Below are 26,504 nucleotides of genomic sequence, written 5' to 3' on the forward strand. Positions count from 1 at the left end.
TGATAATCCAACGAGGAAAGAAAGACTGACTGACTGACTGAGTTTGGTTTTACGCCGCTTTTAGCAATATTCCAGCAACATCACCGCGGGGGACACCAGAAATGTGGGGATTCGAACCCGGGTCTTCGGCGTGACGAGCCAACGCTTTAACCACTAGGCTACCCCACCGCCCCAAACAACAAACAAACAAAGTAACGTATAAGTGAATTTTAAATTTGGTCAAATGAATAAGTAACTATGGTTGAGAGTGGCTGTTCCCTCAAAAGGGACTGAAGTAGTGAAGAATAATTATCCCCTGGAGAGGGTACGTAACACCATTTAATTCAAAGGATGTTTATCATCGCCAGGCTTTAAATAGCATGATTTGAGTCATCTTAATTTTGGTCAAATTTGCTGATAATCTCCAGCAACAGTTTTTACTGTAGGGATCATGCTAATCTTCTGGTCTTCTGGTCTTCGGTTGTTGGCGATCAATAGCAATCCGTCCGGAGACACCTTTGTACAACGAATAACTGTTGATCGGATTTTTTTTAAATTTGGGGACCACCAGAGAGAGAGAGAGAGAGAGAGTCTTTATTTCCTCCAGTAGTAACCGAAGATTACAAACAAAAACATCATATTATTACAACACGTACATGAATATTAACAATTGGATGTTTAGAAATATATGTACAGAAATTTATGACATGAAGAGAATCATTCTGTATAGCAGTTCACAAGGTGAGGTTTCAGGTCATATACATACAAAGAAAAGCGTAACAGTATGGTTTCCCATAGTGTTGAATCTATATAGTTATAAAAGTCGTTTTCTGCTCCGAAGAGAAATGACAACATATCTTGTTCACCTTGCATTTCAAATATTACGTAAGTTTCAACATCAAGTTTATCAATTAAGTAATCATTAATAATTAAGTATGTGGAAATCATAGTCAAATGTTTGTTTATTACAAAGAGCACACTCTTTTGAGATTTTACCCCTTGATAACACAGCACCAAAAACCGGATAGTAAACCATTGAAATATACGTAAATACAGTAGGAAATACATGCCATGACCGGGTTTACGTATGTTTTCAGATATTTCCTAACTTCGGGCATATATTTCATATGAATCTATATCTTTGAAACATATGCTCATCGTACATTTTCGTATGCACAAGCACCTCGTTCATGTATGCCCTGACCGGATTGTCAGGGATTTCCAAATATGAATTGCAAAACAGATATCCCGGTAAATACATGATCATATAGTATTTCCAATGCATTCCTTTGAATTTCAGTGGGTGCTGAAATTTCCGATTTCGTTCTAAGTTTACTCGGGTTGGAAACATGTGAATTTACTTAGGTGGGGAAACACATGTAAATTTTCAAATTTGCAAATGTTTACACACCTTAGATATTTATGTATCATACCGGATTTCAGGGGTATGTATATGAATGGTTCATACACCATCATGTTACCTGAATTCAAGCAAGATGATCATATGTTTCCATCATGTGAATTACTTGGCTCATGTAATTTCACTTTCACATTTTTTAGTACGTTTGAAATCAACGTTCACATGACCTCAATATTCTTATCACCAAAGAGCCTGACAAAGAAAGGTATTACGCAAGCTAACACGCCTTATTAAGCTGCACTCGCTCTTGCTACCAGTATCAGTTACGCCTTGTCTGTGGTGTTGGCAAACCTTGTGAGGTGCATGTTTCGAGGGATGAAAGGTTCAGTGGTGAACAAAGGGCGATGCGTTGTCCCTTTGTCCTAGCAAGTGTCCCTAGCTGCCCCAAAGAATAGCACTTTATCTCTTGGAGCACAATCAAATATGCTACACGAACCAACTCGTAATTTCTTAAGTCTGTTCAGCTCGCGCATCACTACTGTACAATAATTGTGGCAGTACATAATTGGAATATTATTGCACTTGCTGTAATAACGCCATATATAAACTTTAAAGTTTGTTTCACTAACGCAAAAGTATACAATAAGAAACAATGCCATATCAAATTATATATTCTGTGAGACATGAAATGAAAAATTGTTTTTATCGAGTAGCGATTATGACCGGATAGCACAGGCGGGTGCGTTCTCTGAGTATATCATAGACATGTTGGATCTCCGTGCCTTTTGTGAAATTCGTCTATATTGTCCTGTTTAAATTGACGATCCATAACTCAGATTGCAAGTAAATATCACGTAATTAATTGTGATGTCGCATTGCTGTAAATTTCCCTGTCGAAGAAGTCCTTCTCACAAGATGTATATTCCCTCGTTTGGAGAAGATCTATGGCTATTACGCCCCAGTGTTGCTAAACATCTTATAGGCCTTTAGTCTGACACAGACGCGGACATCGCATGTTCAGGTTCTGATCTGACAGGGGCTGAAAATATCATTCCGACATGAATACAATATCTCAGTGTTTTCCTAAGTAAGTGAGAGGCTTTCTACAACATTGGAAATAACTGTATCGTTGTCCTTCTGATATTCCCCGAACGAAAGCTCTACCCATTTAGGGTACAATGTGTAAGTTACAGAATTGTAGGAATAGTCTTAAGACTTTTCTACTTTGACGAAGATTCTTCGAACTTGTAACAGTCGTTTGAGAAGATCAAAAGAGAAAAGGGTAGTGCGCGATGTATCTGACGGACGTATATGGAGAACTTTCGAAGAACTTTATAAATACAAAAATAGAAATACCGGTTATGTTTAAAACGCACCTTCAATCTGATAGCCAGAGGGATTATTGTGAAAGATCGCAGTATGTATCATCATAAACGGGCCAAGATAAAAGTACATGTCATTCATCTCCACATTATATCCCTTTTATAGACACGGGACATCGTTGTTACAGGTAGGGCAAACACTTTCTTCTAAAGTATCTGCCGGTTTCACGCTACATACATGTGTTCAGATTATCGAGAAAACTAGCGACGCAAGTTCTCCTCCATCACACCAGAGACCACATAATCTATCATATGGCCTTTGATCACACATATAATTGTATAGATACCGAGTGTTTATTGATAGCGATGAAGCAACTTCTCAAAATTTACAGCCGACAGTATCATCTGCATTACTCTCTTACATAAGGTGAATATCACAGGGTTGTCATGGTAACGATAATTTGGCATACTATTTATTGTGTTATTCTTTAATCTGTGATTAGAATTTAAATCAGTTTTGACGTGAGCATGTTAAGAAAAGAGAAGCTGTAAAACAGAAATGTATTGTGATCGAACCTATAGGCCTTTGTAAAGCGAGTTTCAAGCCACCTACATAAAAACCTGTTTTCATGATAAGTATCTGCTAATCCGTGGCACGATTCCGACCATATCATGGGCATGTGTTTGCGAATCATAATCAAATAGTGATGTTACAAGCAGTCCATGCCGCGTCAACAACACATGCAAACAGGGGCGTAGCTACCATTATAAAAAACAGCTCGAGCATTCACATCTTTGCTAAAAATAATTTACAGTAAATTACAGTAAACAGGTTATTCTTCATATCATAACTTTCAGTGATGATTGTGTTTCCATCGACATGTATGAGGATGTTTTGTTGCAGTCATGATTATATGTGAATAATCACTGAAATGCAGTTTTTTATTTATCATTTGTTTATCAATTATTTTAGAAAAAACACCAAATACTCGATGTATGGTATTGTATCAATGCAGCTGACATGTATACAATATGTCCAAACATATTTGTATATGAAATCACACTTGAATTTCCATGGAGGTAAGACTTCCGTCCGTAACCCCCAAAACACGTTAAAACTCATCCTTATCGGATGAGGAATATATATTTAGGTGATATGATTTGACTAGAATGAAATTTAAGGGGGGGGGATACAAGCGGAAGTCTTTCCACCATATTTTGAAGCTATTGAAATCATCAAACGTCAAACGATAACTCTTCAGGTCTCATAAAAAATGAAATTTGGGCAAGCCCTCAATACCACCTAAATATAAGGCTTTGCAGCCCATATTGCTTACACGAAAAAAATGGCTTGCTACGTGCCTGGCAAACGCACGAGAATTGCAATACGGGCCTCTAACCACTGATTCTACCAACCAGTCTCGTGCCGAAGGTCACATGAGATGGCAAGTGCGCATGCGCTAGTCAGAGCACTCGCGACTCGCGCTAATGGTCAGACGCATTTGAGCGAGCTCGTATTTGGAAAAGACCTGAGGCGTCTTTATATTTTGATTCAAATACTCACGTATTTGAGGCGAGCCTATTTATGACCCGAGGTGTCATAACAAAGCTTTGAAGAATCGTGTGTACATTCAGGGAAGTTTTTCGTTCGAAATCAGTTTCATGAACATGGCTGACGCCATGCTCTCGTCCCCACGTGGGAAGAAAAGCGCCAAATCTGACGAGAAATCGAAGAGTAAAGTTGACTCGCAAAAATCAACAAAATCTACGCCTTCAAAGGCGTCTACCTCAAAACAATCTAAAGACGATTCACTCTCCGTGTCACTTGACACGACAATGATGGCCATGTTGTCGGAAATGAAGAAAATGAACTCTGGTTTGAGCCAGCTCAGCGGAAACATGGAAAATAATTTCACTAAACTGAGTGAGGGTCTTTATGACAACAACTGTCGTGACGAAGTTGAATATTATGAGGAGGACGATGGTTACGGTCTAGATTCGGGACAATTACCTGTCAACTCTTCCACGCAAGACCCTGTTGCGGCTTTGCTTGACAAACACAATGACGATGTTGATTCCGACAAAATGTGCGGTGAAAATAGTGATGTCAATGGCATTGATCAGCTGAAAGAAAGTCTGGGTTTAGCTGCAGAGAAAGGGGATAATATCCCAGAATACCTTGCTGACATTGTGTCCTCTTTATTCGATCTGCAACCAAACAAGGAAGTAAAAAATGAATCCACCGTGAATGAGCGAATGAAAACTCACTTGAAGCCGGCGAATTGCCCGCAACTGCAAGTTCCTGAACTCAATAAACTGATATGGGACAACGTTTCGGGTCACGCACGTGCGGTTGACACAAAAATGCAGAAAATACAAAACGGTGTTGTCAAAAGTTCAACGGCTGCGGTCCGTGCGATGGAATTGCTGTTTACAAACAAATCAGAGCTTCCTAAAGCCCACTTCGAGAAGATGCTTACCTTACTCGGGGACGTGTTGAACATTATGGGATATACCAACTTACTTACAGTTCAGAAACGCAAAGAGTTTTTGCGATTTGACATTGCGGCGGAATATAGAGCGCTTTGCTCGCCCGCATCATGCAGCACACCCGAACTACTGTTTGGTGACGAAGTTGTGAAAAATCTCAAAGATCTCGGTGTCGCACATCGTCTTGGTGCCAGAGCCGGAAGATTTCCGAGGAGACGTGGGACCCGTGGTTTCTATCGCAATCGACCCTATAACTTCGGTTTTCGGGGACGAGGTAGAGGTTTTGGACGGTCACAGAGCTATGATAGTTTCCCTCAGGACGCCTCCCAGACAAACTCTTTTTTAGAGAACGGACCGAACCAGTTCAATTCGTTCCGGTTCAAGAAACACTTTCAAAAAAGAGGGAGGGGGAAGTAGATGACCCCAGCGAGCTGGAGGATAGAGCCACTCAGGTAGGTGAGTGTACCTCGGATATGCCAGATATTGATAAGAATAACACAAATATGGCCGGTAGTTTGAAACATTGTACCCATGAATGGGCTAAACTGACAAGTGATAAGATAATTTTACAGTTTGTATCGGGGGTAAAACTGGAATTTATTGATAATGAATTACCAGTGCAAAAATCAGAACCAAAACCAATACAATTCAGTAAGAAAGAAAGAAAGTTTGTCTCCGAACAAATAAAACAATTTCTTGATCGTAATGTTATTGAAAAAGTTCACAGTGAAACTGGGCAATTTGTTTCAAATATATTTCTGAGAGACAAGAGAGATGGTTCTTTTAGAATGATATTGAATCTTAAAGAATTGAACAAACATGTACAATACCATCATTTCAAAATGGATTCACTGGAAACAGCCTTGTCACTTGTCACGAAAGAGACATACATGGTATCTGTTGATTTACAGGATGCATATTACTCTGTGAACATACACAACTCACACAGAAAATATTTGAGATTTAGATTCAATGGGAATTTGTATCAATTTACCTGTCTGCCAAATGGTCTGGCATCGGCCCCTCGTATCTTTACAAAACTGACAAAAGTAGTTTATTCATCCCTGAGACAGAAAGGCATAAATTGCCTAGGTTATATAGATGACAGTTTGATTTCAGACGAAAATAAATCACTTTGTAGAGAAATGGTTTCAGTGCCATCACATTGTTCACAAAACTTGGGTTCACAGTGAATGTTAACAAATCTCAACTTACACCCTGTCAAAAGATCAAGTTTCTAGGATTTACCATTGACTCTGTCAGAATGAAGGTAATCATGGATGATGAGAAGGCAAGCACTTTGGTGTTTTTAGGACATAAGCTCCTACATGACAAGAAACTTACAATTAGAGAATTGGCAGTTTTCATTGGGAAGGTGATATCTACGTTTCCTGCGGTCGAATATGGAAAATTAAATTACAGAGAACTTGAGAAAAATAAAGTAAGAGCTTTGCGACAGAATGATTGGAATTTTGATACATTGGTGACACTGTCAGTTGCTAGTAAGGAACAAATCCAGTGGTGGATTAAAACTATCCAGGGTTCACAAAAAGACATTGTAATGTTATTACCAAGTGTCACATTGCAGACAGATGCAAGCAAAGAAGGCTGGGGTGCCTGTTGCAATGGTGCCACCACTAATGGTAGATGGACACCATCAGAAAGTCAAAATCACATAAATGTGTTGGAATTGAAAGCGATTCTTTTAGCTGTTATGTCTTTCAAGAAACAGATTTCTGGGAAAGTTATTCACATCCAGTGTGATAACACTACAGCTGTCAGTTATGTAAGAGAAATGGGTGGTATGGTATCACCTGAGTGTGATAAAGTTGCAAGGGAAATAGTCCAGCAATGCATTGATAATCATGTCAAGATTGTCATATCTCATCTTGCTGGTGTTGAAAATGTGAAAGCAGATAATGCTTCTAGAAGGTTTTCAGACAGGACTGAGTGGTCCCTTGAAATGTCAGTGTTTGAAAAGATTATGTCTATTGATACAGTTGTGCCCAAAATAGATTTGTTTGCTACAAGATTGAACAATAAACTCCCTAGATATATATCATGGCATCCAGACCCTGGAGCAATTCATGTTGATGCATTTACGTTCAACTGGCAATCTGAAGATTTCTATTGTTTTCCACCTTTCTGTCTCTTATCACGTTGCATTCAGAAAGTCATTGCTGATAATGCTACTGGTATCATTGTAGCCCCAGTATGGCCAACGCAGGTTTGGTTTTCTCATGTACTGCACCTTTTGTTTGACAGACCCAGGATGATCCCCAGGGGAAACCAAGCCCTATACCTCCCATGGAGTCGGGACACTCATCCACAGTTGAATCAGATGATTCTAGGAGTTTTCCCAGTCTCAGGAAATCCTGGGCAAGAGAGAGGAATATCTCCGCAAGTTGCCGACGTTATGTTGCAGTCCTGGCGAGGAAGTACTCGCAAACAGTACAAGACGTACTGGGACAGATGGATTAAGTTTTGTTCTAGGAAACAAGTTGATTCAGTTTCTCCCCCTATAGAAATGGTGTTGGAATTTCTGTATGAACTGTACTCAGAAGGTTTGAGTTATAGCAGCCTTAATACAGCCAGAAGTGCTCTATCTGTGCTGATTGTTTCTACTGCTGTACCGGTGGGAGAACACCCACTAGTGAAGAGGTTTATGAAGGGCGTATACCAAGCTCGTCCCGTTACCTCTAGATATTCGGACATATGGGATGCTAATGTTGTATTGGACTACTTGAGAAAGTTGACGCCTGTGCGTAAGCTCTCATTAGTGAATTTGTCAATCAAACTAGTATTACTGTTTTCGTTAACTACCGCCCAGAGAGGGCAAACATTGCATTTATTTGATATTGATCATATGGACATCAGAAACAAGTGTTCAAGAGTGACATTTTATTTGCAAGAACATATTAAACAGTCAAGATGTGGGAAAGCGTTTCCCAAAGTGGATGTACATGCTTATGCCCCCGATAGGAGCATTTGTCCTATCACATCTCTCAATGAGTACATTGCTAGAACTGGAAAGTTGAGAGGCTCAGAAACAAGACTTTTGATTAGTACAATCAAGCCTCATACTCGAGTTTCCCGAGATACTGTCAGTAGATGGATTAAACTTGGTCTTAGTCGTGCTGGTATAAACACAAATAGGTTTAAAGCACATAGTACAAGATCAGCTTCAGTGTCTGCTGCAATGAGGTCAAGCGTACCTGTTTCAGACATTCTACAGAGAGCTGGTTGGTCATCAGCTAAGACATTTGCCAAATATTACAATAAACCTTTGGCTAAGTGCAGTTCAGAGAATTTCTCACAGGCTATTCTGTCTAGCAAGAACCAGTAAGTGAACTGGTCTCACAGTAGTATGACTTGACTTTGAGTGATGTTACCATAAGTTGTGGGTTGGAACAATTGTCAAGGGACAATGTCTTATGTGGTATTGAGCTAAACCTTTGGCTTACTCTAATAAATGTGTCTTTTCATCAGATCTTGGTCGATCTTGTTTTATTGGTTCACTTAAGGCCTGGACACGATATTGCTTTGAAGTCTCATGTGACCTTCGGCACGAGACTGGTTGGTAGAATGGAAAGGTTAAACGAGACTTACCTTGGTAAAGTTGAAGTTTGACCTACATTCTGCCAACCAGTCTGGAGTGCCGAAGAGGGGTCACATGCCCGTCCCTGGGGACCCTCCCCTTCATGTGACCCCTGGCACTCCAGATATCGTGGCCTCAAGTGTGTTAAAGTCTGACTAGCGCATGCGCACTTGCCATCTCATGTGACCCCTCTTCGGCACTCCAGACTGGTTGGCAGAATGTAGGTCAAACTTCAACTTTACCAAGGTAAGTCTCGTTTAACCTTTCCATTCTCCGTGACCTGGAGACACATGTGATTGAGCGTGTGTTGGGACGTCGTCTGTCATACAGACCCTGAAGCAAATATATCCAAGCCCACGCAAGTCTACAAAATGTGGCAAGTCTAGATTTCCACAGCTTCAGGAGAAAGTCTCAGGGCTCCTTTTCCTTATATAATATTCTTTTTTTACTATCAACTTTTTTTCTGTAAAATATGTTCATATCAGAGACTAGTTGTTAATCTAGTTCTCACGGGTAGAAGACAAAAGACAAAATGGATACTAGTGCTGTTACATTTTTTAATTATATATAAACATTCGTCCTTGGCTCGGGATAAATGTATATTTTCCACCAAATGTACATTCGGAGGATATCGAAATCTAGGTTAAGCTAGTTGAATCATATTTACAATTAAAAGACCCAAACAATGGTGTGTTGTCCACATTTTGGTTTTCCATAGTCACAGAACGATATTTTCTCCCCTTCCGTCTCTAGGAAAACTCACTGCAGGGTTCGGGTTATGGAGAGCCATACCGATCACCCACAGCTGGCGGGACCAACATCTCCAGTAACATTTACATCTGCCAACGCTTAATTTGCAAGTGGTGGGGCAATAAGCTAATGAGGCTAAGGGTCCTGTACCATGTTTGTGAAATATCTGTGATGCCTTATATGAAGTCTATCATCTAAGCAAGTCTAGCTATGTATGGCGTTAAGTCACTGCTTGAAGAAAGGCTCCTTTAGAATTTTATCTGGTCAATATTAGTATTTCCATCATATCGGAAAATACATAGACTAACGCTTAGTGTCTGAATATATATAATTTTGATAGTAACAAACAAGCCCATTTGAATTGAGCCCCAGGGAGATTCAGTCCGGCTAGCCATGGCTGCAGTTAGCTATAGATATGTTTACTTTGTAACCCGACCCCCAAAGTGAGTTAGGGTTCTTGCAGATGTTAACAGACCCTGGACCTGAGGAGATCTAGACTTGCTTCATTTAAGGCTTTAGCATTGCAGAGAGGGCTTGGCAGTAGGGGAAATAATGTGGTTCAGGGACTGTGAGACAGACTAAACAGTAAGGAAAATAATGTGGTTCAGGGACTGTGAGACAGACTATAAAATGCATGGCAACCTACACTTCATTGTGACTATCATTTTAAAACACAAGGGTTATTTCCTTTGCGTTAACTGACAGGCTTTAGGTGTCAAATTATTTGGAACTCCAACCAAAGGTTATGGTCTGCTGTCTGGAAATATGGCCTTTTTGTAATGCCATAATGATAAGTGATTGTTGTACATATGATGTTTTTGAAGGATAATATCAGCGTACTAATACTTTGCACGTGTTTCCCCCCACTCTTTCCATACCCGTAAAAGTTAACTTTCCAATATATGCCTGTAAGAAAATACTGTAAAGTAATGGGATGGCTGAATTTGGCCACCTGAGGCAGTGACCACAGCACTCTGGTTATACTGCATTGGGAGAGGACAGAGCTTGGCAAGATGCCAATAAATATGCTTGTCATTTAAACCTTTATCTGATATTTGTGGAATGTGATTTTATAATTGAAGATGCTTCCTGCACCTGTAGCCCCAATATAGATGTTGTTAGTCTGTGAATCTTCCAAATTACTTCGTCCCTTTCTTTCAATTGAAATTAAGATCTTTGCCTTTTATCAAAATAATATATTTTCAGTCTTAATGTGCCTTTGTCGGGAATCAAACACCGGTTTTTAACCTGACAGGCGAACGCTTTAACCACGAGCATACCCCATCATTCCTTGATACTGTTGGTACATTTATTATACATTCAAAGATTGAACCCAGTTTTGTCACCATATATCCTTCAGTTTTATGTTAGTGACATGATCTGCACACTGATAATTTAAAAGTGGAATATAAATAATGATTGATTGCGATCTTTATCCAATTTAGTTTTCCATTGATCTAGTAATTTTCAGTTTCTGTTTCCACGAAATTCTGTACGCAGGTACTTTTAACAGTTTCACCCAATAACAGTAACGCATACAGATAATACGTTTCGGTACTTTGATAGATTAATAAGTACATATTATATTCTATGATATTGAGATACCAAAATGATTAACATGATTATATAATGTATAACAAATTAGACGGCGAAAAGCAAAAGCAAAAAAGAAAACCACCGCCACCACCCCACCCTAAGCCTACCCCATGCCTACCCCTCTCCCTCGCACACACACACACTCCCTAACATACATATCACTCTGGCCCATAGACTCGATATTTGAACCTTTTAAACAGACACCATGTGTATGTCAAGAAAGACACGCACGTTATTAGTGGTGCTCAGTCATGGGTATCACTTCACCATGTGTTACTAATTATCTCAGTACATTATGGCGTGGTCGGACGCGCTAACGAACCCTATGTGACAGTTACATTACAGCACCATTGAAATACATGTTAAAGTAGTGCTAATCTTGTAACACTATACTTACTCATTTCCAACCATTTACGCATGTACAAAATATATGACAAACCTAACCCTGGTCATACGAGATTTCAAGGGTATTGAAATGCATGTCCTACAATCACAGCATTTACATATGTTACACATGTTAGGAAACACATGGAAACAATGGCCAGATTTACACACCTGTGAAATACATGTAAATACCGAGTCGAATGTATGTTTATTTTAACACCCTTTTAAACTTGTGTAAATCTGACGGCCAGATGATACGTAGATTTCAAACGTTGTTCATATGGCCGCCGGATGAAACGAGTATTTCCTGACGTTAGTAAATTTGGGTAATACAGTCATTTTGTGTGGTGTAATATTTTGACACAAAATTGCAAGGAAGATTTATAATTAGGGTGTTTATATGCCAGTTGCCAGAAAGTATGATAAGAGAGTGTAGTATGAGTTGTTGCGTAAAATGACATGTTTGAACGATAGCGAGTTTGTGATCGCCATAATTGTTCTTCATAACTATGTACAGTAGCATTTACAATTCTTCTCCATACCCGTTTTGGAGGAAATATGCCTTGAGCAATATAATTGTCAACAAATGTATTTAGATTATACTTTTCAGATATTGATAAAAGATCATCACAGATGTTGTTAGATTTTACTGAAGTTGTAAAAGCAGCACAAAAGATATGTTTTTGCAAAGTTGTTACACTCAGTGTTACATAGTCGCCCAAGAAGTAGTAGTTTAGATTTATCGATATACCCAGTTAGTGACCATAATCCCAAATTTGCAATGGTAGATATTGATGATGACCTCTTATCAAGACCTTGCACAAGACGAGCAAAGTATCTTTATGTTTGTTCAAAGGTGTCAGCCTGTTGGACTTTGATGTTTGGTAATACTTCACAGCCATAGAGACTAGTTTTAAGAATCATTCTGAGCCATATTTTAACACAAGTGATTGGATGTAGGCCAGAATCATTCAGTCCAAAAGTGAGTTTACATTCTGTCTTGCTTTCTGACAATACTTTTCACTTCTAGTTTTTGTTGAGAGGTTACTTGTAAAGAGTACACCCCCATATACGGTAGATTCTGATAAGGGAATTGGGATGTTACCAATGCTACAGTGGACGTTTACATCATAGCCGTTTCTTTTGCTAAAAACGATGATGGTACTTTTTGATGGGTTGTATGTTAGACGCCATTTAGAAGCGTATGAAGAGACAATATCCAGTGATACCTGTAGGCCATTAGGGGATGTGCTTATGAATGTAGTATCGTCAGCAAGCAAGACAGTTGGAACGTCCATACCAAAGACACGGATACCACAGCCAGCTTCTCTTAAAGATGTAATTAGGTCATTAATAAAAATGAGAAAGAACCAAGAGGATAGAACCCTCCCTTGTCCAACACCTTGTTTGACCGAGTACATATCTGACCTCTCGCCATGGTATGCAACAAATGATTGGCTATTGGTGTAACAGTGATGTAACAGTTTCCATGTATCACTTCTAATACCAAGTTCATAAAGCTTATAGAATAAACCATCATGCCAAATTCTGTCGAATGCTTTTGCATTGTCGAGAAAGGCTGTAAAGACAGGAGAATCTCTATGGTTATAGTTTTGTATACTCTCCATGAGAGTAAACACAGACATTATGGCTCCATGCTCTTTTCGAAATCCAAATTGTAACTTATCAGGAAAGTCCGGATTTGATTTAAGCAATTTATTTTCAATTCGTTTGAGCAAGAGCAAGTTGTTAGTGTGATACCTCTGTAGTTTTGAGGGTCGGTTTTATCATTTTTACCTTTGTATATTGATATTACCATTCCAATCCTATATTCGTATGGGACATATTGAGATTCAATCATATGATTGAATAGTTTACATACATAATTAATGAATACATCACCTGCATATATGATATGCTCGTTTGTAATTTTGTCGGGACCTGGGGATTTGTTTTTGCTAAGAGACTTAACAGCATCCTTTACCTCATCAAATAGAAAGTCTCTTTCTAGTTCCTCATCATAATCCTCAGTGCTGCTATTGTCAATTCCTTAACCAATTGAGATATGTGATTTTTGAAATCATCATCAAATGTTTTTGACTCATGTGGTTGAGCTAGGTCGGTATAGTATTTGCCCCATATTTTACATACTTAAGAGGGCGTTGAGCCGCTCTCGCCTCCGTAATCAAGTGTAGATACATTTGTAACTACTGACCATTGCTTTCGGACAGTTTTGTAGAAAGTGTTTACGTCCAATTCAGCAGATAATTCAATTTCTTTTAACATTTTTTTCATCGCCAGGCTTTAAATAGCATGATTTGAGTCATCTTAATTTTGGTCAAATTTGCTGATAATCTCCAGCAACAGTTTTTACTGTAGGGATCATGTTAATCTTCTGGTCTGGCGTAAATCCAGCTCATGGTCCTATCGGGAAATCTGTCTTCGGTTGTTGGCGATCAATAGTAATCCGCCCGGAGACATCTTTGTACAACGCATAACTGTTGATTGGATTGTTTTCAAATTTGGGGACCACCATCATTGTGTGACGGAGAGTTGCAGTGCCAATTGTAATGATCTTTTAATATTTTTAGGAATTACAGAAATTTACCATTTTGAACTTTGAATAGTTACTTCAACCAATAACTTAAAAACTGTTGGTTTGATTGTTTTTAATTTGGAAAGTAGCTTCTTTACCTAAAGTAGAAGAACATTGCTAAGTTTGGTTCCGATTTTCTAGTTTTCCTTGGCTTGTTTATCTTGTTGATTTCCAGCTCTCGTCAAACCGTGGAATTTTCATACCGTCCTGAGAGGATAATGATGGAGCCAAGCTTTGCTAGAATGCTCGAGAACTGTATAAGAGCTATATAAAGGCTGGTTGTTGAGTTGTGCGGACAGGACTTATTACATGACTGCCATCATTAATCTGATCAACGTTTGAAGACCGACCGTTCTTGTCTATTCAACTGCTGTCATTGTAAACAACCTTCAATCAGTATATCTGTTCTCACTGTAAATGTCAAGACACTGGTGAGTAAAATTTTGATATTTGTTACCCAATATTTTAGATTTGTGACTCAATTGCATTGTACTAGAAATCTGTATTGTCATTCATTGTAGCTTGCTCATTGTTTGTTCAATATATTATTGAATATTTATTTTAGACTTGTCTGTTTTCTATTTTGCTAGTTCAGTGGGGACTGTTAAACCTTTTGTCACAGCAAATTATTTACCGTAACAAAAATGGGGGCTCGTCCAGGATAGAATTCATTTGACATTTGAGACCTTTTGTAAAGTTTATTTCACAATTTTCTGCAATTTTGCAACAAGTTAATTGTGCAACCAGCAAAATGGTGTTTAAATTTGGAAAGTTTCTTAAGTCCCCTGACCCTGAGACAGTCAATGAATTGCGCAAATCAGATTTATTGCAAATTTCGTCACATTTTAAACTTGAGGCCAAACCTGCTATCAGGAAAGTTCAGATTTTGAAAACTGTGTTAAATCACTATATTGATGAGGGAGTTTTGGGACATGAAGTTTTGGAAATGGTTCAAGAAGAATGTTCAGACCAATTGGAAATGAAAAAAACTTGAAGTTCAGTTACAAATTCAAAGAGAAAAAGTGGAAATTTTTCACACTTCTAAGTTTTGATTTTCTATCGGAGAAAAGGTTTTAGATATAAAATAAAAATAAATGTATAAATAAAATCCGACCCATGTTTTTATAAAAGGTGATGTGGCCTTAGCTTGGTGACAATATTTCGTTTTAAACTGTATTATTCCCAATTATGTTCAATAGTTTCACGGTGTGCCTGATACCCTGACTATTTCGTGTCTCGGATATCGTGTCGCCTGAAGACGAAGCCATAGCAACTAATCAACAATTAATGCATCCAAACAATATACTTCAATATTCAATAACTACACCTCGTCGAGCGACCAAATAAGACGGAAGCAATTTTTAAGAATTGAATTGAACATGGAGTAAAACTACCGTTACAAGTAGGTACAGATTATATCTATTGTCCTGTCACCTCATTCATGACGGACCAATGGCAACAATTGAAAGCATATATATTTAAGCATATATATGTTGATGTTTTCACTGCATGAACAGTCAGCCAACACAGTTCTACGCCAACACCACCTCTGTTCGATCGCTCACCTGAGATGGAAGCAATGATTTTGAAGCTAATTCTTCTGTGCTTAGTGAGCCATGCTACTGCTTTGATAAACGCTGGATTTGGATCTAAATTGTCACAATTTGACGATGTCTTCATGTCAACAAGTGTCTTGTCTCAAGTTTCGAATGTTGGCAGTGGTATACGGTGTGTACTTCTATGTCTCCAGATAAAAGCTTGCGTGTCTGTCTTTCATAGACAACAGCAATCCCTGTGTCAGTTCCATGACGTGCTGTTCATGTCGCCTGAGGACGGAGAACAAGAGACAGACACCAAGTACTACAGCTTAATAACAGGTGAGGGCCGACACCATTATTGAAATAAGGCTTAGAAGGTATTTCTTTCATTGTTTGAGTTACATTTGTATTGCCTATCCTCGACTTTATTTCGAATGTGTTTGATCGATCATAGGTTACTGTACTTTGAGTGCTTGGTTTCGAGTATCAACCTTCCTTTGCTGGCGATCTACAACGTTTTCATGTTGTAATATCCAGAATAATGGTATACAGTGAAAGCTGTCTAAACCGGCATGAAATAATCCGGTTTAGACAAGCGTGCCGGATTGTAGAGCTGACATGGTTACGTATGACTAGAACTGAACATTGTTGTAACACGTGGTTCTCTCAATTACTGCATCCATTGACAATACAATACACAAGACAAAGATTTCAGCTCATATTCACTTTTATTCATACATTTTCAAGACTTTTGAAGACAATCAGACATTTTGGTTTGTTGTAATTTTAAAAATACATGCTAGTTTTAAATATTTATCTGTGATATTTTCTAATTTTGCTGCCCTTTGTAGTCATATTTTACAATTTTACTATATTTATTTAACTATATTTATTATCAATGTATCAATGTTTTAATCTGCAATTGCAATATTTATGACATTTAACATTTCTTAGCACTTATATGGCCGATGTGACTATAAATCTTAACTTGTAGTAAAAGTACTGTAAGTCCTTATGGTTCTAGCATGATGACCTGCCTTTAGATTTTGGTGATGTACAGCCCATTTTATATTGTATTGTTGCGAAAAGAATATATGTTTTTGTGGTTACGTTTGTTTTGAGTATACATCTGTGTTTGTCTATTTAATTTGTTGTCGTTTGTCGGCATTTTCTCATTGCAACATTGAATCGAAGCCTGGTTTCAGAATAACACAATCTGGTAATTGCATCTGGTAATAGTACCAGACAATCCGGTGATCAACAGCATGAGCATCGATCTACACATCTGGGATACAATGACATGTGTCAACCAAGTCAGCGAGCCAGACCACCCGATCATCTTACGACAAGCATGGGTTACAGAAGATCAGTTCTAACCCAGATCTTCACGGGTTCGATTCCCCATATGGGTACAACGTGTGAAGCCCATTTCTGGTGTCCCCCGCCGTGATATTGCTGGAATATTGCTAAAAGCAGCGTAAAACTATCCTCACTCACTACAAACTGTATACAGGAAGTGGACATATGTGGTAGCGAGAGTGTAATGATGTGGGCCACCATCTCCCATACCGATAGAACAGACTTGGTACACGTCCAAGGCAATTAAACCGCACAAGTTTACAACGATGAAATTCTTCAGCCACGCATCCTTCCCATTATGCAACAAGCAAACACCATTTGTCAACGCAACGCCCGACCTCACACGGCAAGACTGACAATGTCCTTTTTGAGGAACCACGACATCCATGTAGTGTCGTGGCCCTCAATGACTCCCGATCTAAACCCATCCAACATTTATGGGATGGTTTTGATAACCGTCTGCCTTCACGTCACCAACAGTCACGGCATCTCCAACATTTGGCAGAAGCGCAGGAGTGTGGGTGAACATTCCCCAGGACACAATCCGTAATCTGATTGGAGCGATGGTGCCTGGCAGTTCTGGATATGGGGGCCACACAAGATATTTAAAGAGATGATCATCACCTTGACATTGTTTACTGCTTCGGGTGTGATCTGATGATCTGCCTAGACAGGGTATAATGATCATCACACACCATGCGGTCTTCTGGTAACCTGAGATGTAATGTGAGATTAGACAGGCATACATTGTGTCTTGCACTAGAAAACTGAAACCCATTCTCCAGTGCCCATTTATCAATTCTGTTTTATTTATGCACTTGCGTGATACATATACAGACAGAATCAACATGTTGTCACCCGTCCATGTGATCCTTTAAGACATTAACAATGTTATTTTGTCACTGAACAAAGTGGCTGATAAATTGTTTGCTTGTTGTTTTACGCCGCACTTAGCAATGTTCCAGCTATATGGCGGCGTTCTGCAAATAATCGAGTCTGGATCAGACAATCAAGTTAGCAACAGCATCGATCCATGTGTCAACCAAGTAAGCGAGGCTGACCACCTGATCCGTTTAGTCACCTCTTACAAGCATTGGTTGCTGACGACCAATTCTACCCCGGATCTTCACGGGGTTTAAGGACCGTTAACGATGGAACGAACACATATTTACATCTGCCACTGGAACAGATTCTGTCCCAGATCTATCAATAGCATCTTCAACCAAATATAAGGTGAGGTGAGGTGAAATTGGGTTTAACGTCGTGCTTGAGAATATTTCGCTCATATGACGACGTGCATGCGTGTGTATGTGTATGTGCGGCTGCGTGGACTAGCCCAAACTGAAGCTGGTTTTATAGTGCTAGCCCACTGAGATACCATGCCGCAGTGAAGCATGAATACCCCACTCAGACACATTATACTGACTCCGAGCCGACCAGTCCTTGTTGTACCCATTAATGCCGAGCTCCAGACAGGAACCAACAAGTACCATATATTAACGTCTTTTGGTATGACGCGGTCGGGGATCGAGCCCGCGACCTTCTGCACTCCGGGCGGACGCTCTAACCACTACACCACGGAGGCGGTCACCAAATATAAGGAATTTCAACGGTCCATGATGACTTTTCTGAATGTGTCCTTGTTGAAATTACGGAGAAATATGGCATTTCTACAGGCTGTAGAAATTTACTGAAAGGGTTGCGATTGTTCAGTTTCGAAACATATTCCTCCAACTATCTTCCTCCAACTATCTGATGTTGAATGTCCTCGCCACTTACATATGGGCAGTGCGGTAGCCTAGTGTTTAAAGCCTTCGCTCGTCAGCCGAAGACCCGGGTTTTATGCCCCACATGGTTACAATGTGTGAAGCCCATTTCTGGTGTCCCCCACCGAGATATAGCTGGATTATTGCTCAGAGCGACGTAAAACCAAACGTACTCACTCACTGTTGTTGCAAACAAAGCAGATCACCCAACTGGGTATTGACAAACTTCATGAAACTTTAGGTATTCCCACTAGGGTAGTCAATCAGGACAGAATTGGTCATACATTTCTTCCGCGTGAATATTTAATGTAAAGGGAGGATACTCCATTCTGTGACCTTTGTGAGTGAGTGAGTGAGTGAGTGAGATCGCATCGGCAATATTTCACGTGTGTCCTTTGTGATAATAAAATCAGTCAAGCACGTTTGGCCTGACTGTGTTGTATTTTCCCACACATTGAATATCGATTATCAATCATCTTCTCCAGTCATCAAAGGGGGTTAAAGTATCGTAAACCTATTGTCGTCCTGAGAGGGTACGTAAGTCCCAAAACTTGCAATGTCAATTTAGCTCAACCATGCTTTTTCGACGTAGAATATTTGTTAGTTTAAATTATGGCTAAATTTCCCCGCCATCGCCAGCGGCTGAGGGGATGGTGTAAATCCAGCTTGGGTCCATGCAGGTAGCAAAGGCTCTGTAAGTCCCCATGGCCCCCTAGTATGGTGATCTACCTTCATTTACTGGCGATCCATAGCCCATTTTTATATTGTAATGTCCTAAGTAGTATATACTCTTAAGTCACATGCTGGTTTTAAATCTCTAACTGTGATATTCTAGTGCCTTTACTATCATTCGCCGACAGATTTTAAGATATAACATTATACATTATTTAAAAAATATAACCCTTTTTAGTCACGTTATGGCTGAAATATTGCCAAAGTGTTTATAAATTTTAACTCACTCATCTTCTCCAGGGGATCTTATTAATTTGTTTGTTCCTGTTCTTGCTAAAGAAATAGGGGGAGAATAAAAAAAAGCCGATTGAGCGGAATACGCCTAGCTTTTCCAGAACATCTGCCGATGTCGTGTGCGAACATTTTATGTTTCTACGATGTCGGTTGTGAATCATAAATACACACATATATTAAGTGTTTAGCTGAGAATTCCTGTGAATTATGAAATGGATTTGTCGATCTTGTTTTATCCTGGTGACACGTGTTTTCGCTCGGATAAGACATAAATGCATATAAAATTAAAACAACACATCCTATTACAAAAATATTATGCCTACCTGTTTAGATAATCATTTCTTTTAATTACCAGTCGCAATCAGCAAAGTTCACGCTCCCAAAGTTTTTATCGATCGCCTCGGAATTCCACTGTCGGCCATACTGCATACTGACGTCTTATGTTTCCGCTCGCCTCATTGGTGGACTATTTTTATCGCTGCTGCCTCATATATGGTGCTCTCGTGCTGTCACCGACACAAAGGGAAAATGAAAGTCAATGATGATCAAATATTATTGGAAAGTTGAATAAATGTAAAATGTCTAGAAATTCACAACATATTCTGTACATTTGATATTTGAACATTTGATATTTGAACATGACGCTGGAATATTGCTACTCCTCCGGTTCGTCATGACAAGGACACCAAAACTCTGAAAGTCTCCGCACAGATCTTACAGGTGTGCAATACTTCAAGTGGGTCCAGTGCTGACATGTCGGGTGTGTACACTGCGCCAAGGTTACAAACACCAAAGATACACAATGCTTGACTTCTTCTGGTTGCCACTTCTTGCATTTACAGCAGAGGTCACTGGGGTCATCGAATTGTGATTCTTCACTGCTCATGGAGTCATGATCTGAAACTCTGTTATTTGTCACAATGCCAGAGGTGCAAGGAATTGGGGACTGTGAAATGGTTTTCCGTCGAGTGGTTGAAGTCGCTTTATTCTTTGGTGTGACTTTTCTAGGCCTGGATTTCGTCTGCTGCGTTCCTTGATGTTCGACGATTTTTGCCATAACATTATATTCAGTGATAGCTTTTCCCCCTACTACAGAGCTTTGAACTTTCCGTTTCTTGGTCAAAACTTGTTCCGCATTTCGGAAGAAATCGACACATCCACTGCTGCTGTCGTCAATATTATCGTCAGTGATAACTGGAGAAGGACTGACTGATGATGATTCAACATCCAGCATGGAGCTGAAAACAGTTGATGGAAGAAATACGTTGCGCTTTACTGCGTTCCTGTCAAAGGGATATTCCACTTTTCCTGAACGACGACTGAAAATTCGCCGGTGTAAGCGCTGCACAATAAGCCTTACATGCAATCTCACAAACAGAATATCGGTCGATCCCAGATGTTGCATGTTCACGCATGAACTTGTGTCGCATGCCGTTGTAAATTTTCTCAAACGGACCAAAACATTCAATGTCCATAGGCTGCAAGACATGTGATGTGTGAGCAGGCAATACAAAAGAATTATGTGTCGCTCCCGTGTCCACTTGATCAATGACAGTGATACATGAGACTTGTGACCATCGTACAAAACTAGGACTGGATTGTCCGGCGTTGGTGGTAGAGCAGATTTGATGAAATGAGTTTCAAGGTACTTCTGGACAATTTCTGTGTTCTACCATCCAGATTCACTTACACTTCCTGTAGTACCGGCAGAACTGCCAGTCAGCAATTCTTCACGCATTCGCTGTCCTTTAAAGACAAAACAAGGCGGTAATGCCATGCCGAGGGCGTTTCTACAGCCTATAACAGAAGTTGTATTTGATCTGGGTGTTGTCACAGCCACGGGGACATCGGTGCGTGATGAAACTACATGAGGTGGAGTGTGATTCTGTACAATGCCCTTTTCATCAATGTTGTAGATAGACTGAGGTCGATTTTTCAAGTTGTACTTGTCCAATATGGTGTCAAGCTCATCAAAATATTTGCTGATGGTCTCCTCTGATGTTGCTTTGGCTCGCATAATTTCCAGAGAACGTGGTTTCTGAACCTTAAGTTCCGGCCATCGCTTCACAAAGCTGTAAAACCATTGGAGAGAGAGGGGGTTTTCATCCCTGTTTTTTTTCCCTAGGCAAACTGCAAGATCCGTAGCCAAATATGTAACCTCCGTACGTGTGTAGCCGTATCCTAAGAAAGACATCATCTTAATGTGAGTGACCAGTTTCTGCTCTTCTTCCTGAGATAATAAGGCATCGGGTCGCGATCGTACACATTCCAAGTCAACTTTGCCCCTAATCCGATCACGCAATGTAGAATACGGCACTGAAAATGTTCTAGATGCACTTTTGATACCTTCCCATTTCACTACTGCCTCGTACGCATTTTCCATTGCCTCCAAGGAATATCGCCTGTAAGTGGCCTTTCCAGCATTGACAACAGCCTAAAAAGAAAAAAAACAGCCATGATTCCTGATTTAGATTCACCCAAAACGTCAAGAGAGCAAAAAAAACTGATATAAGACATTACCCAACTGATCTTCCATAGATTTTATTTTTTAGCGAGGGTCACGTGATTGTCATGTGACTTTTTGATATCCGAGAATCCTTCTTAGCAGACGACTGACTGACTGACTGACTGACTGACTGAGTTCGGTTTTACGCCGCTTTTAGCAATATTCCAGCAACATTACGGCGGGGGACACCAGAAATGGGCTTCACACATTGTACCCATGTGGTGATTCGAACCCGGGTCTTCGGCGTCACGAGCCAACGCTTTAACCACTGGGCTACCCCACCGCCCTTCTTAGCAGACGAAACATCGATGACATTTTAGAAGCACGAATACGCTTATAATTGGTATTATTCAAAGTGGTAAGTTTTGCATTTGTGATCCTGGATTAAAATACTTATGTTTCCAATTTTTTTAGAATAACTTACGTTTTGTAACTTGATTCGCAGCATTTTGTCATCGGAGCGAGAGCAGGGACTGCATTGTTGACAAACACAGTGGTGAAGACGTCATATCTCCTAAACTCACGTAATAATTGTGATGTAAAATGGCCGAGCAGAAACACATGACGAGCGAAAACATGTGACGGTAGGATGAACATCTGCTCTTGAATGTTCCAGATGCGTGTCCACCTGGCTACGTCCACAACCGCCACCTCAACATCTGCTACCAGCTTCATCTCAACAAAATGAAATACAGCGACGGTCTTGCTGACTGTACGGCAAGAGGAGAACACCTTGTTGTTATTGACAGCGAGGACAAGCAGAACCACATGGTCAAGCAGATCACATCTTCATCAGGTTCGTAAAGGTGCCTTCATATCTTAAGTCAGTCAGTCAGTGAGTATGGTTTTACGCCGCTTTTAGCAATATTCGAGCAATACCAGGGCGGGGGAAACTAGAATGGGGTTACACATTGTACCCATGTGGGGAATCGAATCCGGGTCTTCGGCGTATCGAGCGGATGCTTTACCCACTAGGCCTCCCCGCTGCTCCTAATATCAATACTAGTATATTTCTGATCGCAGTTGAACTGATGTATAGCATTCTGGCGGCGCATTATATGGAAATTCCATTTGACCTCAATGGTTTCAAAGAATGACTGAAATGCTGGATTTCTATCGATCATATTATCTACATACATTTAAATGTATTCATACCGAATGTCACTTAACATAATAATACTTGAAAGTACTCCATTGAAATATCAATGTAGGTTTGGAGCATTCTCGTTTTGACATTTCTCTGTGCGTACAATTGTTCCTCAGCTTAACAAACAACAATGTTATAAAGTCCAGCATGCTTTCCATTCAAATCGGGGCGGTGGGGTAGCCAAGTGGTTAAAGCGTCGTTCGTCACGCCGAAGACCCGGGTTCGATTCCGCACATAGGTGAAATGTGTGAAGTCCATTTCTGGTGTCCCCCGCCGTGATATTGCTGGAATACTGCTAATAACATTTCGGCGTAAAAATAAACTCACTCACTCTAGTCAAATCAAAATGAATGTGTGTGTTGACTTCTTTGCCATTCCTGATAAAGGGACCCCGATACTTGGATGGAACATTCTAGTATCGATACTCGCAACAGGCCATGCCCGGACTTATGGGGAACCAGAGAAACGAGGCTTTAGGAAGGCAGCTTGTTGGCGCTAGATTACGCTAATGGTTGCCAATGCCAGTGTGAATCTCAGGTTACAGCAACGATACCATTGCTCGTCAGCGCCAGGACCGACTATGTAGCGTCAGAGTGAGTGAGTTTGTTTTACGCCGCTTTTAGCAATATTCCAGCAATATCACGGCGGGGGACACCACAAATAAGCTTCACACATTGTGCCCATGTGGGGAAACGAACCCGAGTCTTCAGCGTGACGAGCGAACGCCTTAACCACTAGGCTACCCCACCGCCCGGCAATATTACAGCCATATAGAAATGAAAATGTGTCTCATTTTCTTACCTTTTCTGGTGATTTTGTTAGTGAGAACGTTTTACACCATTACTTGACATGCGGTAATCATAACTGTAAAGTTTAATCTCAATCCCACCTCTCAATATCTGTTCATAAGCAAGAGTAACTCAAAATGCCTTTTGAAACTTTCAGCAAGTCAAAGATTCAGCTACTTCATCGATGGTTCCGATGCGCAAACTGAAGGCCAATGGATCTTCCATGATGGCCGACCTATGACCTACTTCGCCTGGAGCCCAGGCTTCCCGGAAAATAAAACGGTAAATTTCGACGTCCTCACTGCCAGCAAAATAATTCCTGAATATATATATACGTGGCAAGACAGGAGCCCGATAGAAAGAAAGTTCTACATCTGTCAGAAAGACCTTTAACACCCGGAACACAAAATGAAATTACTGGAAGTACTAAAGTATTTCTAACAGTCAACACAAGGACATTCCTCTAAACCTCATCGGGCACCAGATACATGGGATGAATCCGTATGTGACGTTACACGTGACTATCACGTGACAATGCACCAAACGCTGTGATCCTTGTACAAATGTCCTATGTTATTTTATGTGTAATTTAAAACAAACTGTTTACAAACTTACTGTATTCATAAATTTGTTGTAAAAACGTCCGAAACGTTATTAAACTATATATATATATATATATATATATATAGAACGAAACATGTTGGAGAAAACGACATTCTGTTTTTATTTATCTATGCAATATTTATGACTGAACACCTGTACTACTTTGGACATTTTGTGCGTATATACATATAGATATATATATCTTTCTTTCATTTTTGTTTTGTTTCCATGAATACAGGTTTCGAGTACATGTATAGTTATATGTGAGTATACAATGCTGATACATCAAATATTTGTATATTTTGCATATCAAATTTCAAAGGTTAACAATTGCCATTCTTGATCAAATAGTGCAGGAATAGAGGAAATCATTTACAAATTGAGAATTTATCAAAAACATTGTTTCTTTTGGGTATAAATATTTCAAACATGAAAATCTTTATAATCTTTATCAAGTTTTTTAATTTTGGAATTACTTTTTCCAGTATTATATGATAAAGTAGTGGTTAAGTACCAAACCAAACGTGACATTTTGTCAGTGGCATATGTTTTGATTAATCCAAATTTGAAGTTCATTCCAATTTTTTTTGTTTCCTCACATTCCCAAAATACATGACATACGTTTTCATCAGCCTCATTACAGAAAGTACATATTAAATTATCAACCAGTTTCATCTTTACATCTTATATCTATATATCTTTTGATGTGGTTGTACATGGACACTATGGAAATGTTGCATGATACCTGTAGTGCTGCAAGTATACAATGGATGTTGAGGAATATGCCAAGTGCGCAATATATATTGCACATATATACAAAGACACACTGGCTTCCAGGAAATGATACAGATGCTGCATACTGATGCATGTACACAAGTAGCTGGACCTCTGACAACCTGAAACCAACAAGCATCTTAAGTTCAATAAAAAATGCGCATAGCCCACGATTGTCCTTTGAAATGGTCAATTTCCTTTTCTTGTTTCAATAGGAAAGCTACAAAACAATTCTGTGTTAGTTTGTTATATCGCATCACTCAGCAATGATCTAGCCGTTCGAGAACAACCTATACATATTCGAGTGCAGATATTCCAGAGATTATATTCTGAGAATCGATTTGCGCTTTCGGGTTACAGTGACAATCAAATCGTGCACGTCACCCAGAAAGATCCAGAAAGTGGCCTCTTAAGAGCAGCAGAGGCTGCTGGGTACTTGCTTCCCAAACCTGTACCTTGGTCATTTGTGTTAAAGAGACAGAGGACTATTGTCGATATACTTGGAATACCTGAGAACCAGTTCATGGCTTTATTCCCTAGACCAGAGTACATAATATAGGCATGGAAGGTAGGAATTTCTATTTATTTATGTATTTATTTATTTATCTCTTCCATGTCAATAAGCTGAATTGTTGTATGGGCTTTGGGGGAAAGGGTAATGATAGAATAAAAGAAGAATGGTGGCTTAACTTTGGCCAGAAATAAATCGTTCTGACTCACATCGAAAATATATCAATTTGTCGGCCGTTACATTTCAACAGCATGAGCATCGATCTACGCAACTGGTATACGATGACGTCTGTGAGTCTAGTCCAAAGATATATCACACCAAAACTGGCATTATGGGATAAACAGCAAGTTTCCTCGTCACTACGACATTCAAGTTTTCACTGGAAAGAGAATCATGCTGAACACCAATTCTGCAACTGAAACATATTCTGTCCCAGATCGCCCACTCATGTACCATGTGTGAAGCCCATTT

The 26,504-nt window shown here is 39.7% G+C and overlaps 1 protein-coding gene across 1 annotated transcript; it reads left to right on the forward strand.

The window, feature by feature from the left end:
* The first annotated feature begins 5,568 nt into the window (after positions 1-5,568).
* On the forward strand, positions 5,569-24,815 carry LOC124283460. Its single transcript, XM_046719523.1, has 7 exons — positions 5,569-5,603; positions 6,740-6,794; positions 7,417-7,530; positions 8,801-8,888; positions 15,593-15,952; positions 22,827-23,006; positions 24,303-24,815. The coding sequence occupies exons 1-7, from the start codon at positions 5,569-5,571 to the stop codon at positions 24,536-24,538; spliced, it is 1,068 nt and encodes a 355-aa protein (XP_046575479.1). The 3' UTR covers positions 24,539-24,815.
* The last annotated feature ends 1,689 nt before the right edge of the window (positions 24,816-26,504 follow it).

The sequence above is a fragment of the Haliotis rubra genome, unplaced genomic scaffold (assembly GCF_003918875.1).
Source record: "Haliotis rubra isolate DU_JTF1 unplaced genomic scaffold, ASM391887v1 Scf316, whole genome shotgun sequence".
Lineage (NCBI taxonomy): Eukaryota > Metazoa > Mollusca > Gastropoda > Lepetellida > Haliotidae > Haliotis > Haliotis rubra.

What these genes read in the sequence shown, in the direction of transcription:
- LOC124283460 (XM_046719523.1), top strand. Translation starts at nt 5,569, where the DNA reads ATGACCCCAGCGAGCTGGAGGATAGAGCCACTCAG. An exon ending in CAATGGTGCCACCACTAATG is followed by an intron (nt 6,795 to 7,416) that starts GTAGATGGACAC and finishes TTTGTTTGACAG; the next exon opens with ACCCAGGATGATCCCCAGGG. An exon ending in GCAGATCACATCTTCATCAG is followed by an intron (nt 23,007 to 24,302) that starts GTTCGTAAAGGT and finishes TGAAACTTTCAG; the next exon opens with CAAGTCAAAGATTCAGCTAC.